Here is a 19333-nt window from a genome sequence, read left to right as displayed (position 1 = left end):
TTCAATAAATAAAGTACTAGATTTTCCTAACATCTTTTTTTTTCTATCTTACTCTATTGTAAGAACATAGAATATAATCTGTGTAACATACAAAGTATGTGTTAACTGACTGTTCACCAGTGAGGCTTACAAGGGAGCAGGCTATCAGTAAAGTTTGGTGGGGGGGTGGGAGTCAAAATGCAATATGGATTTTTGACTGTGTGAGGGCTTGGCGCCCCTCACCCTGGGTTGTTCAAGGGTCAAATGGTCACAGAAGCAAGATGGAGGCCAGCATCTTGAACTTTTGGCTGTTTGTGCTGATCAGCAAAGGAGTGGAACTGCGGGCACTGCAAGCAGGGCTGGCCGCCCTCACCGGCTGCAGGGACCCAAGCAGCAGGGTCGGGCACGAGGGGCGTCTCCATGCCTGGCCTGAGGAGCAGCCTCCGCTGTGTGCTCTTGAACCTAGCAGTTCCAGGGCCCGCCTCCTGATTCCCACACGCGCAGCCCTTTCACAGTTCTACAGCTTTCTGTCCATGCATGAAATCCCCTTCTAAAGAGATCTAGAACAGTGTGTTTTCCGTCCCTCACTCTGACTGCTTCCTCTCTCCCAAGAATGAGCTATCGGAGCTGCTCCCTGCCCTGTGTGTGGCCCGAGCCAGGCAGGGCGACTGGGGGGCTAAGCACTTCCTTGGATTTGGCTCCCCGGTCACGGCAGCCTCAGATTCACAGGCCTCCTCCGGCAGCCCAAGGGCACAGGTGACCCACAGCTAGCTACTGATCAAGCCCGAGGCGTCCTCTTCCAGCCCAGCCGGGCTGTGTCCTCCTCACCACGGACTCCGATGGCTCTTCCAGGCTAAGCATGGCACTTCATGTTTCTCTTTATTAACAATTATCCATTGGATCTGCCATGGGGTGCAGCCTGTAAGATCTGTAGACTCTGACTTCCCCAGGCCCCACCCTCCCACAGCAACCAGCTGCCACTCATAATCACAGCAACACCAAAGAGGAGAGCTCAAGTCCAACATGGCCATCACTTTATGTTTCCACTGAAGACCAGCACAACTTGAGATGCTGCCTTCTGGCTTCATACCCATGCCAGAGCAAGGCTTCTTTTTCCTTATTGTAAAAATAAAAATGGAAATGAACAGAAGCAGTGGCTCGGTGTGGCCAAAATGCTCTACGTGGAAAGCACGCTTCTAGGTGATTCTCCTCCGCTTCGACTGGTGTCCCAAGGTCTGGACTGGAGGCAGCGGGATGGACAGAGTGCCCAGTTTGTGACCCTCCTCCCCGCCAGCTGCTAGAGACACCCTTCTTTTAGAGATCTGCAGCCGCAGGGCTTTCGCCATCTCAATCATCCTAAGGAACAAACACAGAACAAGTGGGGGAGAGTGTCCTCAGTAGGCCTGACATGAGGGAGCAGCACATTCATGCTCCTGGCCACGAAGACAGAAGCCCCAACGTGGCCACCAGGAGCAAAGCAGAGAAGGAAACAAGACCCAGAGCCATCAAAGGCAATTTCATTTTAATGTCTTGCCATGAGAAAATATCCATATAAGTAATGGAAAACCAGGCTATCTCGACACTATTAATAACTTTGTTTACTTCTGATAACCAGGACTGGGCACTTGCTAGCATCTTGGTAGAATCTGTACAGGCTCCAAGTATCTTATTGCTCTTTTATTTTCAAACTCACTGCCTGTGAGAATACCTTCTGTGGACAGCTCTCAGGATAGCCCCTCCAGGGACTGCTAGAAGAATCCAGACAAGAGTATTCTCACAGGCTCTCTTGGACCACCACCAGCAGCCTTGGATACCAGATGCCCCAAATCACCAACAAAGGCCAACATATCCCACCGTTCACGATCCTGGAAGTTCTGCTCCCTACTTAGTCTGAATCTCTCCTAGCAATCCTGGAAAGGGCCCAAAAGGCCACAACTCTGCCATCTCTCCCAGGACCCTCCAAGTCTGTCCCTGCTACTCAGCAGGGCTGCTGGGTCACAGAAGTCCCCATGTGATATCCCTGACAAATGGCAGCCCCACCTTGCTTCCAACACCTCACCTGGCAACCCCTTCCATCTGACTCAGAGAAAGTTCTTTTTGTTAAGCTGAGACTGGGGTCTCTTACAACTTCCAGCCCTGGGCTCCACCCCTCACGACCATACAGACCCCCTCTCCCCAGTGACAGCAATTGCAAGATTGCTTGGTTACAAAGGGACCGAATGCTATGGGAAGGCTCAGGCTTGAAGCCCAACTATTTCCCATCTTGGTTGTGTGAGCCTGGGAAAGTCAATGACTTCTCTGAACTGAGGGTTCTCCTGTTGTTTTGTAGGGAAATCACTGAGGTCATCACAGACTTAAAACTGTGCCTCGCACAGACAAGGCACTCCATGTCTGGTTGCTCATCCGTTCACTCACTCGTGCACTGCCAACTGTCCCCCGGTCCCAAGTCTCATCCATACTACATGTCCCCAGTTGCCCCTTGATGGTGCGTCCTGCTTTCCAGCAGTACTAGAAAAACATCAAGCACCCTGCAGGGAGCTTGTTATTCTGCGGTGCTCACCTTCTCTCACTGAGCTTCAAGTCTCTCTGTAACACGGTCAGGTCAATCTGGAAGTCGCTTATGTGCAACGCAAGTATGATGACATATGCAGTGATCTTCGCCTTCATAGAATCCGAAATTAAGTTCCGGAGGCTACGAAAGCAATGGCAGTGAAGGAGAGACAGCATTAAACTAAGATGATTATTCCGAACGCAAAATAAAAACATCCAGGCCTGTTCTCATGCACACTCAATGTCTTCCCATCTTGGGGAGAAGAAAAGAAAGATGAGCACCATTCCTGGTCCTGTCAAGGTGCCCGCACCTTCACACACAGTGGAGCAGTGAGCCAACCTCAGTGTTCCCTCCAAGTGGGTCAGAGAAACCCACACGTATACTTTCCCCAGGCACAGTTTGAGCCTCGCAAACACAAGGACCCTCCGGGCCTGTCCGGGCTGCTGGGAGGCCAGTCATCCCAAACCCAGTTGCTGAGGAGGTTTCCAAGCACACTCAGAGCAGGAAACACAGTCCAAGCAAAGGGCAAGAAAGAAGGCCAGATGTGCCGCTGGGGGTCCTCCCCCCAAGCCCCTACACTGGCCTGCCCTTTCCTGCTACACTGCCTTCCCTCGGCACACTGGCTCGGTGGGCTATGAGGAAGGGTTCCTGGAAAGAAGTCTCCATGGCAGGACTTCCCAGAGCCTCTAATGGGAGCTTCTCCAAGGGGGACAGAGCATGTAATATATAGGGTTTTCTCAACTGACTTGACCCCAGGCCCCTGCAAAGGGCCGTGAGTGCTCTCCTCAGCGGTGTCTGCGGACACGGAAGCCAATCCACGCTCTAGTCCCGCCCTCCCTGCCCGCTTTCTCCTTTACAGGCAGAAGCCCCGAAGTCAGTCCCCGACCTGCCGTTGTTGTAGGTCAAGCAGGTGAAATGCTTCAGCAGTTTGGTGTTGATGATGTGGGGGACTCCAGGCCCCAGGGCACCTGCAACACAAAGGTGAGTTTGCTCACTTTGTTTCCAAACCCTTGGACCACACCTCCTCCGTGAGCTGGGACAAGAGGCCAACAGCTGTGCCACAAGAACAGAACCATGTGGTAAGAGAAGCAGGGGCCCGTGAAACAGGAGAGCCACTTCCCGATGCAAGCACGCTCGGGGGTGCTTCAGCCTGCAGGCCGCACGCCCCCGAGAGACGTCTGTGATGGGGCAGCGGTGAGAAGGAGAAACAGACTCCAATGAGGCCTAAAGCAGCAGAATTTGTAAGATGCAACACAGATTGTGGCGAAAGCCCAGGGAGAGGGAAAGGAGGGGAGCCTGGAACGTGAAAATGAGCAGCAAGCAAGTAATGACAACATACAGACTCTCGGGAGCTCAAGCACCGTAACAAGACGGCACCACCTTGTGCCTAAAACCACAGGTGCGTTTCCAACTGCAGGGAGACAGGAGCGCGAGGCAACCCCCTCCCCCGACCCGTGGCCCTCGCTGTAGGTGACACGGGTTACCAGGCGAAATGGACTCTCTTCTTTCTCAGTGGGAGATAAGCTGACACAACATAGCCCTGCCACCAGCTTCACGTGAGTGAGGCCGATTTTTCTCCACACAGGACCGATGTTTGTCCGACCGTCCCTTAAAATTTGCCTTTGATTTGACTGGATACTACACTTTGCCCAATGCAGAAGAGAAGCAGTGAATGTTAGCTCTGTTAGTTTCAGATGGGGAAAGGGCTGGGCCGATCCCTTCGGCATGTTGGCGGTGTCTACAGGAACCCCACTGTTAGACAGAAATAAAGATCTAGACAAGTACATGCATTTTCTTCTCTCCTTAGAGCTGGCCTAAGAGACAAGTAACAGGCTGGAAATAACTAGAATAAAATGTCTATCATGGACTTACTTTTCCGCTTAATCACTTTCTGTGCTCGAAATTTGATGAGTGTGTCCATAAACCATATGCATCGGGCCTGGCGGTCTCGGCTCTCCTCATCTGATGGCAAAGACTTCAACGCTTCGATGACAAAGGAGCAGTGGCTAAAACGGGGGGGGGCGGGGGGCAAGGGAGGAATGTGTAAGACCAACTCTGTCAGGGGCACTTCCCACTCTCACAACGAAAACAGTGGGCATCCCCCACAGCTGATACACACTAGCGGTCGAGGAAGGGCCATCCTACTAATGCTCCTCATAACACAGCGAGCACGCTTCAGAGCTAAGGCGCTAAAGGGCTAGTCAGTAAATATTTCGGGCTTTGTGGCCCATATGGTCCCTGCTGCAGGTACCCAAAGCCGCCAAAGTACTGCGAGGGCATCATTATAATACACAAACGACCGGCCACGGCTGTGTTCACAGCTTCATTCACAGGCCACAGGCTGCCCCATCCTGACGCAGTGGTCTGGGGCACAGGCTTGTGGGTCAGACTGCCTGGGTCTGAACCCCCTCTCTGCCATTCAGTGGCCTGGGCAAGTTTCTATCTTCTATACATCTCTGTACATCATCTTCACATCATCTTCACCTAAAAATTTAGGACAAAAATATAGCCTCCCCCTAGAGGTTTTCTCTGCATTAAATGAGCCAATGCAAGGAAAGTGTGTAGAAACACGCACATGTAAGAGCTCCATCAGTGTTAGCTATTATCTTTATGTACTGGTCCACCACCAGGAGGATCCCGGACTCACAGAGATAAGAAGGCTCTTCAAGACCATCTTATACAGCAGCCTCATTTTACAGATAAGAAAACTGAGGCTCAGAGAGGGGAAGATCACACAGTACCTCAGGCAGAGCTCAGGGACTCAGGCCTCCAGACTCTCAGCCCAGAGCCCATTCCTGCACCTGCTGCAGAGCCACAATACATGAAGACAACCCAGAACCAAGAATAAGCTTTTCTGGAAACGTATCTTTGGAACAACAACAAAAAAAGCACTTTCAAAAATCAGGGAACCAACCTAGGGTTGGCAATTTTTTAGTTTCTCAAGATGAAATTATTAAAAGAAAAAACTCAAAAGAAAATTCCACTATCATCATAAAAGAAAAGCTGATTTAAGGGCCAAAGGAGACAGGGGAGATAATCTGAGTTCTTTAAAATATACAGTACTTAGGGCACCTGGGTGGCTCAGTTGGTTAAGCAACTGCCTTCGGCTCAGGTCATGATCCTGGAGTCCCGGGATCGAGTCCCGCATCGGGCTCCCTGCTCGGCAGGGAGTCTGCTTCGTCCTCTGACCCTATCCCCTCTCATGTGTTCTCTCTCTCTCATTCTCTCTCTCTCAAATAAATAAATAAAATCTTTAAAAAAATAAAATAAAATAAAATATACAGTAAACACATAAATTTAACTTTTTTAAAAGATTTATTATTTTTTATTTATTTTTATTTATTTTTAAAGATTTTATTTATTTATTTGACAGAGAGAGACACAGCGAGAGAGGGAACACAAGCAGGGGGAGTGGGAGAGGGAGAAGCAGGCTTCCCGCCGAGCAGGAAGCCCAATGCGGGGCTCGATCCCAGGACCCCGGGATCATGACCCGAGCTGAAGGCAGACGCCCAATGACTGAGCCACCCAGGTGCCCCAGATTTATTTATTTTAGAGAGAAAGCATGCGCATGAGCAGAGGGAGGGGCAGAGGGAGAGAGAGAGGGAGAGAAGCAGACTCCCTGAGTGTAGAGCCCGAAGTGGGGCTCAACCTCGGGACCCTGAGATCATAACCTGAGCGGAAATCAAGAGTCAGACCCTTAACCGACTGAGCTCCCCAGGTGCCCCATAAATTTAACTTTGTGTATAAAAGCTCACTCAGCACACCATCACCCCCACTGGCACCTACTCGCAGGCTAGCACCTGGGCCCCACCAGGGACAATCACTATCAGCATAACACTGGGGACACGGGCCAGCCCCGGTTCCAAGCCCCCAACCACAAGGCCTCACCACCCTCTGCTCAGTCACAGGCTCCATGCAGAGGCCACCTCTCTCTCCCTTGACTGCCACCCACAGCCTTGGGACAAGAGGCCTGAAAGCCCAAACATTTTCTTTTTCTTTTTCTTTTTTTTTAAATTTATTTGAGACAGAGAGAATGAGAGACAGAGAGCATGAGAGGGAGGAGGGTCAGAGGGAGAAGCAGACTCCCTGCCGAGCAGGGAGCCTGATGCGGGACTCGATCCCGGGACTCCAGGACCATGACCTGAGCCAAAGGCAGTCGCTTAACCAACTGAGCCACCCAGGCGCCCCTCTTTTTCTTTTTTTTTTTAAGATTTTATTTATTTGACAGAGAGAGACAAAGTGAGAGAGGGAACATAAGCAGGGGGAGTGGGAGAGGGAGAAGCAGGCTTCCCCCCGAGCAGGGAGCCCAATGTGGGACTCGATCCCAGGACCCTGGGATCATGACCTGAGCCGAAAGCAGATGCTTAACAACTGAGCCACCCAGGCGCCCCAAGCCCAAACATTTTCAAGAAAACACTGGCTTGTTAATGTTCAAATGTTGAAAAGACATGCCCTCACCGACGGACACCCCTAAAGGTCCACTTCGTGTCTGACTACTGTCGTGTTCTGACATCACTGCCCCAGACACTCCATCTACCCAAGGGGTGGGGGGGTGGGGGGGGTACCTGTTCTCCTCAATCATCTTCAGTATTTCCTCTGATGAGACATTCCTGAAAGCTTCGGATGGGCTCTGAAGAGCTTCATACTCCGCAGTGGAGAGAACTAGTGACAGGTCAAGAACATAATCTGGCCAAAATGGAAACATCCAACTAGCTCGCTCATCTCAGAGTAGCCCCATGTTAGAGATGGGAAAACTGAGGCCCAGATGGGGGAAGATCACACAGAATGTATACACTGGGGCTGAGTGCAGGGACTCGGTTCTCCAGACTCCCAGCCCAGAGCCCATTCCCTGCCAAGGCTTTTCTGCCTCCTCAGCTTATCACAAAGCTACTACGGGCATTTTCCCTCTGACTAGACCCGCAAGTAGGGAAATTCCATGCTCTACTTATTACAAATCAGTCTGCCCTAGACTTAGGGCTGACTTAAAAGTCTTATTTACTACTCATAGTGACCCCCCACAGGGCTGCACTTGAGGGCATGTGGCACTTGGCTGAAGAATGGGCTTGTGGCTCAGGGGCTGAGGGCCGCTCCCTCAGCCAGTGAGGAAGCCTAGCTGACCTCCCAGCAACAGCGCCGGGGCAAGTGAGAGGTCCTGCTGTAGCTTCTGTGAGCATCCTGGGACCAGCAACATCCTCAGAGAGCCTGTCTGCCCACTCATGCATGCATCTCCCAACTTGTGAAATAAAGCAGTATTTCTACTGCAACAAGGATACGGTCTTCAAATTTATACACGTCTTCAGGCTTGGCTGCATCAGCGTGGCAGGGAGGAAGGTAGAGGGAGTCATCTTGCAGGTCATCATGGATGGCGTCATTGACCAGAGCTTTTCAATAAAGGAAGAGACGGTGTCGGTATCATCCTGTTTGGGTTCAGGTTCCCCAATACTCTGCAACTTATGCACTCAAGATTAATTGGTCCCAAAACTCCTAATCTGAATGCTTCAGCCAATGCAGCCGGACCAGGCTGATGGGTCCAGGCTGATGTCCACTCACGACACAAACCTAACCAGGCACTGGAGAAGGTGCACGCAGCGTGGTCCCCTCAAGTAACCCAACAGTAGTTGGGTGGGACAGGTGTGCTAATAAATATTTACCATACAAGAGAAGCTAAAAGTGAGGAAGAGAGCCTTTCATAGCTTAACTTCCAGAAAACTTCTCCACAAACTGTGAGTAAAAACGAAAAACTTAGGGCGCCTGGGTGGCTCAGTTGTTAAATGTCTGCCGGCTCAGGTCATGATCCCAGAGTCCTGGGATCAAGTCCCGCGTCGGGCTCCCTGCTCAGCATGAAGCCTGCTTCTCCCTCTCCCATTCTCCCTGCGTGTGTTCCCTCTCTAGCTGTCTCTGTCAAATAAATAAATAAAACCTTAAAAAAAAAAAAAATCAGAATATAAAACTGTGAACAACCCAACAAGAAAAACAACATAAGAATTAAGAAAGCAGGGCGCCTGGGTGGCTCAGTTGGTTAAGCGACTGCCTTCGGCTCAGGTCATGATCCTGGAGTCCCAGGATCGAGTCCCACATCAGGCTCCCTGCTCAGCAGGGAGTCTGCTTCTCCCTCTGACCCTCCCTCTCCCCTGCTCTCTGTCTCTCATTCTCTCTCAAATAAATAAATAAAATCTTAAAAAAAAAAAAAAAGAATTAAGAAAGCATATAGATGTGGACAGAGAGGAACATTCTAATAGTTCATCTGGTAAAATGATAGGAAATGAATGAATTCTTTTTCTTTTAAGGTTTTTTTTTTTTTTAAGTTTTATTTTATTTATTTGAGAGAGAGAGAGAGAGCAAGCATGGGTGGGGGGAAGGGCAGAGGGCAGAGGGAGAAGCAGACTTCCCGCTGAGCAGGGAGCCCAATGTGGGGCTCGATCCCAGGACCCTGAGATCATAATCTGAGCCTAAATCATGAGTCCGACACTTGACCAACTGAGCCACGCAGGCGCCCCTTTTTCTTTTCTTTTTAAATGTCCTTTGACAGCTGAGAGTAAACTGAACAAAAAAATTCAAAAATTTACTTATGCTTTCAAATAAATGGAGACACATATTTCTCTGTTCCTGGATAAGAAAACAATATTGTAAAGAAGATGTTGATTCTCTCCATTTTATTCTCAGTGGGATTTTGAGGGAATTTCACAAAACAATTCTTAGGATCACCTGGGAAAAAAAGGCATGCTACTCTAACCAATGTTTGTGAAAAATAAGGAGAGGAGGAGGAATTTGCCCCATCAGAAAATAAGCTGGATGATGAGGCTACTGAAATCCAAAGAGCCTGGTGCTGCCACAGGAACAGAATGGACAATTGAACAGAAGACAGAGGAGAGAGAAGGAGGACTTTTTCAATCATCTTCTACAAAAAAAAGGATGGAGCTGGGGACAGCTGGCTAATCCTTTGGAAAATATAAAATTAGTCTGTACCATATGCCAAAAAAAAAAAATCTTCATTAAGATTTAAATATAAAAAGTAAAATTGTGAAAATACTGAAAGAAAGCACAGGAAAATATTTATATAATCATAGGGTTTGAAAAGATTTTCTAAAAATTACTAAAATCCCATTTTATTTTTTTAATTTACTTACTTATTTTTAGGTAGGCTCCACCCCCAGCATGGAGCCTAATGGGCGGCTTGAACTCAGGACCCTGAGATCAAGACCTGAGCTGAGATCAGGAGTCGGACACTTAACCAACTGAGCCACCCAGGCGTCCCTAAAAATCCCATTTTAATAGAAAAACTGCTCTTATGTAAACTTTCTCTTATGTTCTTATAATGCATTTTAGCAATAAACACGTTTTTAAATAATACAATTAAATGCTCAAGGTGCTGCTGAGTTTAAGAGAAAAAGGTCTGCTGATCCCAAAGTGAAGCACTGTCCCCAGAGGTTCAGTTCATCATCATCACAGCAGGTTTCTTGCCCCAAACCTCCCTGTGACCCCCAGAGGCCGAGGGTCTCTCCCTCTGCGCCCTGCCAGCTGGAACCCTGGCGGCCAGGACACGGCACACACACACCCGTCCGCACGCCGGTCTCCTCTACTTGACTGGGAGCTCCCTGAGGGCAGACGTGCCTTACTATTTCCAGACTCTGTTCCCCAAGGAGGCACTCTGTGAGAGTCAGGAAGGAATCCAGCCCTGATGCCCTTTACTTCCATCTGGGGGGCAGGTAAAAGATCTCAAGAGAAGAGGAAGCCGTGTCTATGAGCAGACTCTTACCCAAGTCCCAGCTGCTTACCAGTCACACCCTTTGCATCAATAATATTCTCTGCAGCTTTAGCTACTGCACAATTCAGAGATTCACTGCCAACTCTGTTCATTCTTCTGGAGTTCAAAGCCCGCTTCTGTTTGGTGGTTCCAAAGGCATCGATGCAAGAATCCATCTGTGCGTAGACAAATCTGGTTTGTCTAGGGATAGGCTGGGCACTACTACTCCTAGCTGTGGGACTTGGGGAAACTCGCAGCCTTTCTGAGCCAGGATTACCTCACCTGTAAACTGGGCTGAATCATACTTGTTGTAGTAATGGATCTGAAGGACTCGCTTTGTAAACTGCATGGGCTGTTTACAAATCAGTGGTGTCCCCGTTTGCACAGTGAAAAGCCTGAACTAGAAAGAGGATTGGTAAATCCGGCACACAGCCTACCATTTTCCAGCCCTACATCTGCAGCAGACCTCGCTAATCCCTCACGCTCTCCCACTGAGCCTGAAGACGGCCTCATGCCGTTCTCAATACAGTGCCCAGCCAGTGCTGAAGACTCAATCGATTTGCCATCTGGGGTGAGATGAGCTTTGTAGGAACCGCCTACACTGAAAATCCTGAAGTTTACTTTGTTTTAATGTGAGAGCTTCCAGGCTACAACCAGTATTTTCTGAAACTTGCATTAAATCCAAAACCACCTGTTACGCTACACCTATGTCAGCCCAGAGAACCAGCTCCAAACACCGGCACGGAGCTGTGTCTAGCTGCCCCGGACGGGAGGACGGCACCGTGTGAGGCCGAGAAGCCTCTCGCAGGTAGACTGTCTGGGGAACCACAGACTGAATGAGCTGGGAGCAGCCCTGTGTTCAGTCAGCTCATTTTAGTGATGGAGAAATGCAAAGGCTAGAAGAAACCTGCTTCAGGTCCGATGTCTCAGTTTGGTCACACTTACCTTTTCTCTAAAAGTTTTGGTCTCACTCTCCTGTATCCATTCACTCTCAACTGATTCATCTATCAAAACACAAAACAAGCAAAAACAGAGAAGGGGGGAAAAAAGCAAGCTGTGAGGCCCACAGGTTTTAAGAGTGATTAATATTTATTTCAGGGTTAATCTAAGAAAAACAGATTTCTTTACTACAGGACTTCCCAGAGTTTAACATCATGGATCCTGTGAACATTTAGTCTGTGGCTTTAGTATACAGTTAGAGGATACGGAGAATAAATAAGGAGTCAAACGAAGGGGTCATCGGGTCCAACCTCTTCATTTTACAAATAAGGAAAAAGCCTCCCAAAGAAATGATGTGCCCCAGGTCAGTTCACCAGGCAGTGGCCGAGATGTGACTAGAAGCCAAGACCTCAGCTCTTTCCAGTAAATAGTTTTGCCCTCCTTATAAATGACCTAAAGGCAGGCATAAATGTGAGGTATGTGTTACTTACATGAAGCTCTCTAATCTCCCATAAAGTATTCATATAGGGGCAGTACAATCTAGTGGACAGGAACATAAGCTCTAGAGTGACCTTGTCTGAGTTTCACTCCCAGCTCCTATACGTATATATGAGATGAGATATATATAACATAATAACTCAACATAACTAATTTAATATAAGTTATGTTAACATTACTTATATAATTATAAGTGATAATATAATTATATATTAATATAATTATAATTTATAATTATATATTAGTATAACTGTATAACTTACATCGTATCATATTATAATATACATGTATATCAGCAGTATGTCCCTGTCAAAGTCTGTGCCAGTTTTGTCACTGATAAAACCACCAGAGGGTTGTTACATGAAGTAAATGATGTTGTGCGTTAAAAGAGCTTAGAACGGTGCCTAGCACATAGTAAGGAATCAATAAATGTTGCATGTGCGTGCATGTATAAATACATATATGCTGGCTAGAATAAACCATTACTTACAAATTTTTTACATGTAAAAACAAAAATTTGTTTAATCAACAGATTAATGAGCAATTTCCTTTGCCTCCTTAGAAGTCAGAAAAGCATTTGGAGGATAATTTTTTTTTTTTTAAAGATTTTATTATTTATTTGAGAGAGAAAGCATGAGTAGGGGGAGGGGCAGGGGGAGAAGCAGGCTCCCCGCTGAGCAGGGAGCCCCAAGTGGGACTTGATCCCAGGACCCTGGGATCATGACCTGAGCTGAAGGCAAACGCTTAACTGACTGAACCACCCAGGCACCCCCAAATACAACTACATTTAAATTATCCTCCCAATGCTGGGCGCCTGGGTGGCTCAGTCAGTTAAGCGTCTGCCTTCAGCTCAGGTCATGATCCCAGGGTCCTGGGATCGAGCCCCAAATGGGCTCTCTGCTAGGCGGGAAGCCTGCTTCTCCCTCTCTAACTCCCCCTGCTTGTGTTCCCTCTCTCGCTGTCTCTCTCTCTGTCAAATAAGTAAATAAAATCTTTAAACATAGTTGTATTTGTTCGCAAAGCAAGGAATTCTTAACCTATAGACTCTGTACCCCTAGGAAAGTCACAGATAGGTTTCAGGACTCAAGAGCCCTTTACAATCATATGCAAAATCTCATATATATTCTTGTATATTACGTACGTTTCTGGGAAGTAGGTCCAGGTCCTCCAGATTCTTAAAAGGACTGGCACCACTGCACTGAGGGAATCAAGCTGCACTACTGTGTCGGAAGGTATGAGGCAGATCCACCAAGATCCTAACAATCCTTCCTCATCTATACCCTCCCCCACTGTGGTTCTCCGTATTTAAGATTTAGGGAACAGGAGCCCCTTGAGTCTGACCCTCTCACCTATCACTCTGGAAGATCCCACTCTAGCCCTGAGCATTCTAAGATGCCAACACAGAGAAGCAGTACAAGCTCTCCCACTGGATTAGGGAAAAAATGGATCCCCTCCTAAATTAGAAAAGTGTAGAGACTTCTCTTCAACATGAAAATTACTGTCCAACCCATCAGTAACTCCCATCACCTGCTAGAGACCCTAAAACCTTTACTCCAACTAGAACAACGAAGTTAAGAAAGACCTCTGAATGAAAAAAATATCAGACGTGCCCTCCAATATTCTGCTCTGATCACTGCTCAAGTGGCTTTAACTAAGACTATTTTCTTTTTTTTTTTTTATTCATTAAAATATTTATTGAGCAGCTAGGGAGATACAAAAGTGATTAAAACATCATCAAAGAGGTGAGGCAAATGCACACATCATAGAAAGCCAAGTGTAAGGGGTCACTGAATCACAGCAGTCAAAAGAAAAGTGCTTTAGGAGATCAAGAATGAGAATGCTTCCAGAAGACTATTTTCTGATCTCAAATCTGTAAACACTGTAGGGACAGGACCTATGTCTGGTTTGCTGGTTGCTGTATCTCTAACCCCTAATTTGTGCCTGGAGCATATTCCTGCATATAAATATTTGCAGGAAGACACCCTTTTAAAAATAACTACAAAATGTGTTTTACAAATCAAAAACCAACTCATCCAACAAGCCTAAAACATGCAGTGTTTTTGTGAGCCTTCATACCAGGGCCCTACCTGAAAACAGGGGCTGCATGTTGAACAACTCAGCATCATACACCTCCATCTGGCCAGAGGTCTTGTTCAGAATTCCCACAAAATGCCTGAACAAAGGAGGAATAACACCAATGACAATAGATTATTCAAAACGTATTGCTTATACAACTTCCTTTTTCCTGCTTAAAAGTTCTCACTGGCCCTTCTGCCCCAATACGCTCGAGGAACACAACATTGGCTGCTGAGTAACAGTAATCCCCTACAGCAGCCATTCTTAGCATAAGAGGGAAAGGAAGGAAGGAGGGAGGGAGTTCATGAGATACTACCCACAACAAAGGTAGTTCTGGAAGGAAAAAAAAAAAAAAGCTACCAGGTGATTCTGGTAGCCAATTACATTTGTGCTCACTGGCCTAGTAGTGGGAAACCCTTTGGGGATAGAAGAGTCTAGAATTACACTAGCATTTATTGCACACATGAATTTTATGGAGGCAAAGACAAGTAAAACTGTGGGGATTATGGGGAGAAGACCAGTCTGAACTAGAGAACTTCGTAAAGGCATGCCGCGGTGTTAACAGTTTTAAGCATATAAAATTAATCTGACGTCTATCAGGGTGGTGCCATGGGGGCTTTGAAAGGGCCTTTTTTGGGGCGCCTGGGTGGCTCAGTTGGTTGGGTGACTGCCTTCGGCTCAGGTCATGATCCTGGAGTCCCGGGATCGAGTCCCGCATCGGGCTCCCTGCTCGGCAGGGAGTCTGCTTCTCCCTCTGACCCTCCCCCCTCTCATGCTCTCTCTATCTCATTCTCTCTCTCAAATAAATAAATAAAATAAAAAAAAGAAAGGGCCTTTTTTGTGGTTCACTGTTGGATACTATCAGAGAACACTGTCCGCCTTCTGCCAGCGCCCGACAGTTACTCAGGCTGTTCCCGTGGACAGTCTTCATCGCCCCGAGGGGGAGCCTGGGGGTTAGTGAAGGGCAGAGTTGCCAAAGCCAGCTGATCAATGGTAGAGCTGCATGGAGACCCTGGAGCTTTTGACACTACCAAACCCTTTCCTTGTTCCAGCAGAAACTTCTGGCAAGCTTTGGCCTATTGATCACACACTCCAAGTAAGTGGAGAAGGCCACCTTTTGGGAACAAGACAGTTATAAAGAATATTGCAAAGTAATGAAGGAGATCAAAAGGAACTTTCAGTTACAAAATAAGTAAGCCCTGGGGATGTAATGTGCAGCATGGTGACTGTAGTTAACAATACTGTGTATCTGAAAGTTGCTAAGAGAGTAAATCTTAAAAGTTCTCACCACAAGAAAAAAATTGTAACTCTGTGTGGTAATGGATGACTGCTTATTGTGGTGACCGTTTGCAACATATACAAATATCTAATGGTTATGCTGTACACCTGAAACTAATGTCATGCCATATCATATCTCAACTAAAAATTGTATTATTTAAGTAATCTCTACTCCCAATGTGGGGCTCAAACTCACAGCTCCAAGATCAAGAGTTGCATGCCTCACTGAATGAGCCAGCCAGGCGCCCCTAAAAAATTATCTTAAAGAAAATTACAAATAAATGAGGTTTTAGGAAATCCAACAAATGTAACTCATTTTTTTCTTTTCCGGCATGTCTGCATGCTGGTGTGAAGGTCCCTGGATCTGGGAACACAGGGTCATGGTAAACCTCTCCAGATTTCCCCTACTGCCCCTAAAATAAAGACCAAAAACAGCAGTGCCAGGCTCACCATCACTATCCTCCCCTTCTCGCATCCCTTCCCCTACCCCTACCTGCACAGAGTGTTGCATTTGAGAGCTCCGGTCCCAAAATTGTTTCCCACATAGGAAAGTCTGTCTGTTTCAGCTGCCTAAAATGTAAAGGGAAAAGCACCACTACAACCAATGTTGAAACGTATTAAGCATCTTGACCCCCTTTCCCACATTTGCAAAAGCTTTAGAATCCAAACCGCAGTGGATTAGAACTAGAGAGCCTCTGGAAGATGATCCAGCCCCACTATCCAAGTGAATCCACGGTGTCCCTGGGAGAAAGGCAAGAGGACTTTTAAAAGGGAAGCCCCAGATAGTGCCAGCTTCTAGCTGGTCTGAAAAGTTCTTGGGGGAGCTGCACCACAGGCCTTGGGAGACAGGTCCTGGGCTCCCAGCACTTAGAGGCATGCAATAAAATGGTTCTGCCAGCAACCTTCAGGAAGGGCCCAAAGTCCAAGCCCTTCCTGAACTTCTTCGCTCACCTCTCCCATGACTATTCCTTATATGCTGGCAGGACTATGGAAAGGGCTTATTCACTCCTCAATCACAGCCAAGCTTTTCCTGCTTCCCTATGTTTGTCCCTGCTATCCTCTTCACTTGGAATAGGAAACCTCAGCTGTCAAACCGTCCTCCACCCTTCAGAGCTCAACTTGGCCAGCCGCACCCTCCCCCAGGAAGGCCTTCTGGCAAGAAGAGACTTCTCTGACTGAGCTCGCTCTCCCTCCCTCAGGCTCTGAGCTTGTCCGCTTGTATGAGTTACTGAACTCAAAAAACCAGTTCTCACCTCTCTCAAGCAGTGGTTCTCAACCTGGCAAATCCCCTCGGGGGACATGTGGGAATGTCTGACATTCTGGGTGTCACAAAGAGGAGGTGCTACTGATATCTAGTGATTAGGGGCCAGGGAAGCTGCTGAACATCCTGCTATGCACCGGTCTGGCCCACAACAAAGAATTATCTGGGTCAGAATGTCAATAGTGCCGAGGCTGAGAAACCCTGCTCTAGAGTAGGAGCTCCCTTAGCGTGGGGCCAGGTCCGATTTAGCTGTTTCCCTTGCAGCTTACAACACCAGGCCACAGTGGGTGCTCAATAAACACTTGCTGAATGAACAAATCAAGGAAAGGCCATCACGTCACCAAAAGTACATAACTGAATGGAGCCTGTCCCCATACCCCAACCTGCTGGGACTCACAGGAGTTCTTCAAAGGCTCATTTGCTATCTCCCTTTTCTCCTCTCCCTCCCGCATCCACCCACACCCAAGGGCCTCTAAGGCCTCCAGAGACCTGCAAAGTGGAGGCAACTGGCTACCGCGGCACTTACTAGGATCCGCTGACTCTTCTTCCTGGGGTTTGTGGAGTCATTGCTCTTGTACAAAGTAAAACGCATGTTGCCTGGATTCTGCAGCTTCCCATTGGAGAACTGGACTGTAAGATTGCAGCCCAAGAATGAGATGAGAGTAGAAGGACCCACAGTGTATGGTAGGGAAGAACTGGACTGTTCGTTGGGAGGGAGTGATTAAAGGAATGGGAATGGTAAGGAAGGCCAGGTCCTGACCTAAAGGGGGACTTAAGGAGGTCCTGGTCCAGTTGGGAAGAGGAGATGGGGAAGTGAGGGCAGTGCTGGGGAGGGCTGCAACAGAAGGAAATAACTAGGGGAATAGAGCTGAGGCCTAGCCCAGACCTAGAGAGACAGGGGAATCTCTACCCGGTGGAGAGAAGCGAGGCAGGTGTGAGTGGATGAGGCCATGGATGACCGGTACAGCCCTGGGGGGAAGGGTGCCTGGGACGTCCTCATCCAGCTGGGAAGTGGTGACAGCAAGATGGTGGGATGATGACAAAGGCACCCTGGTCAAGCCCCAAGGAGTGGAGGAGACTGGAGGGGGTCTTGGCCCAGCTGGGAAAGGGGCCCGACAGGGGCAGGAAGATTGCAGAGGCATACAAACGGAATGAAGGGGAGGGAGCTATGGGGAACTCTGCTCCGGTTCCGCAGTCTTTACCCAGTACTGCTCTCTGGCTCTCGTCGGGCTCCCCACAGTACAGCCACCTCGCACTCGGCAACACCTCCGCCGCCATCTCGCCAGTCCGGACACCAAGGTTGAGTTCAGAGAAACCCGGCCCCGGCAGCGTGAGCAGTCCACACGCGGTGTCGGAGCTGCGGGGCGGAAGAGGCGTGGCCTCACCGGCAACGCCTCGCGCGTGCGGAGACGGCGTGGCTCCGCCCCACCCGACACCGCCCCCTATTCGCTCTTCCCCTGAGGGCGGAGGCGTGCCATCCCCGCCCACTCTTCGCCCCGCCCCTCCGCATGGAGAGGCGGGGCTTCCGCCTACTCGGGACCACAGTCCTCTCCTCCGAGGCGCGGGACTCCGCCTGCACCTAAAGGGTTGTGTGGGACCAGGGCAGTTACCACAGCAGAAGGGCCAAAGCAGGACCCTTGAACGTGGACTCAAAGGAGGGTATTTTTGAAGGACAAGAACTCAAGTCGTCTCATCTCTGTTATCCACATTGCCTTCTTTCAAGACTCAACAAATGACGTCACCAATTGTCCCAATAAAGTTTTTATAGCAGAAAGAACCTGTTCCAAAACACAGGTTGCGTTTAGTTTTCACCGCTCTTCGGTTTCCTTTAACCCAGAACAGTTCCTCACTCTATTAGTTTAAAATTTTAAAGATTATAGGCCAGTTGTTTTGTAGAATGTCCCTCAGTCTGGATTTGTCTAACGTTTCCAAGTGATTAGTTTCAGGTTATGGGTCTTTGGCAGGAATATCACAGATATGATGCTCATTGTATCCTAGTAGGTGTACTGGTTATAGTAACTTTGACCACTTACACGCCTTACAGTTTTCTCAGCTGTAAAGTTACTCTTTTCCCTTTGTACCTTCCCCTTATTTTGTGGGCAGGTACTTAGAAACTAAACATTCTGTTCATCACACTAACAATTTATTCATTTATTTATATCACTCTAGGCTTGTAGATTCCTATTTTATTCAATAGATTAGAATCTGCTACTATCACTTATTTTCAAGTTTTATCAGATTGAGCCAGTGGGAACCCCATTAAGCTGGTTTCTGGGTTCTTTTAACATGTCCACATCATTTTTTTGAACATGTCCTTACTTTCGGGCACAAGATATTTCAGCTCGACTTGGAGTTTCCCTCCCCCAACCCTCGAATCACCCATTTCTCCAAGAAGTTCTGGTTTCTCTTGGTAGAGGATGGTATTAAAAACAAGATCTGTGTAGTAGGTAGGGACTGCTTTGAGGATGCCATGGCTCCCAGGCCTGAATGAACTGAGTTAGGGAATACATGTAAGTAAACACACTTTTACAACTAACAGTGATTTATTTCTAAATCTAGGATTTCTAAATCCATTTATTTCTAAAATTTAGTATTTCTAAATCCACATTGAAATCCATGAGATCATACTGACCTCTAATTCCAATTGAGCACCACAGGGTTTATTCTGATGTTCTTTCCTCCCATATTTGTAACTTCCTTTGCTGACAGTGAGAAACCTGGCTTCCATTAGCCTTAATATACCTATTTGATCAGTCCTCCTGTAAGTAACACATCTCCCATCACTACCACCACCACCAGCACCTGACATGGAGGCCTATTAGCCCATTCAGGCTCTAACACCTTAAACCAAGCCCTGGCCTTTACGTGGCCACTGTATTAGTTTAGAGTTCTCCAGAGAAGCAGAACCAGTAGGAGATCTATATCTATTTATATATTTAGAGAGAGAGAGATTTGTTATTATGAGTAATTGGCTCACACAATTATGAAGGCTGAGAAGTTCCATAAT

General features: G+C 47.8%; 1 protein-coding gene across 4 annotated transcripts in view; it reads right to left on the bottom strand.

Annotated features, from left to right (window-relative positions):
* The window catches only part of POLR1E (RNA polymerase I subunit E), a 39303-nt gene extending 21579 nt beyond the window's left edge, over positions 1–17724 (bottom strand). For 3 of the 4 annotated variants that reach the window (XR_010407615.1, XR_010407617.1, XR_010407616.1), the window contains exons 1-11: positions 17529–17724; positions 16853–16956; positions 15559–15635; positions 13799–13884; positions 11220–11278; positions 10306–10450; positions 7804–7911; positions 7096–7192; positions 4403–4536; positions 3417–3498; positions 2540–2671 (exon numbers count right to left, since the gene is read on the bottom strand). Coding sequence is in view for 1 of the 4 variants with exons in the window: in XM_045882704.3 (XP_045738660.1) it covers positions 1176–1335; positions 2540–2671; positions 3417–3498; positions 4403–4536; positions 7096–7192; positions 7804–7911; positions 10306–10450; positions 11220–11278; positions 13799–13884; positions 15559–15635; positions 16853–16956; positions 17529–17604 (1260 nt within the window). In the remaining 3 variants the exon portion in view is untranslated. Of the gene's footprint in view, positions 1–998; positions 1336–2539; positions 2672–3416; positions 3499–4402; positions 4537–7095; positions 7193–7803; positions 7912–10305; positions 10451–11219; positions 11279–13798; positions 13885–15558; positions 15636–16852; positions 16957–17528 lie in introns of those variants that run through there. The other variant, XM_045882704.3, reaches the window with a different exon arrangement.
* Positions 17725–19333: the final 1609 nt, after the last annotated feature.

The sequence above is a fragment of the Mirounga angustirostris genome, unplaced genomic scaffold, assembly GCF_029215605.1.
Source record: "Mirounga angustirostris isolate CCGP_5_RB_7025 unplaced genomic scaffold, mMirAng1.0.hap1 SCAF_15, whole genome shotgun sequence".
Taxonomy (NCBI): Eukaryota; Metazoa; Chordata; class Mammalia; order Carnivora; family Phocidae; genus Mirounga; species Mirounga angustirostris.
Note: the sequence above shows the minus strand (reverse complement) of the source record. Positions and strands in the feature narration are given on the sequence as shown.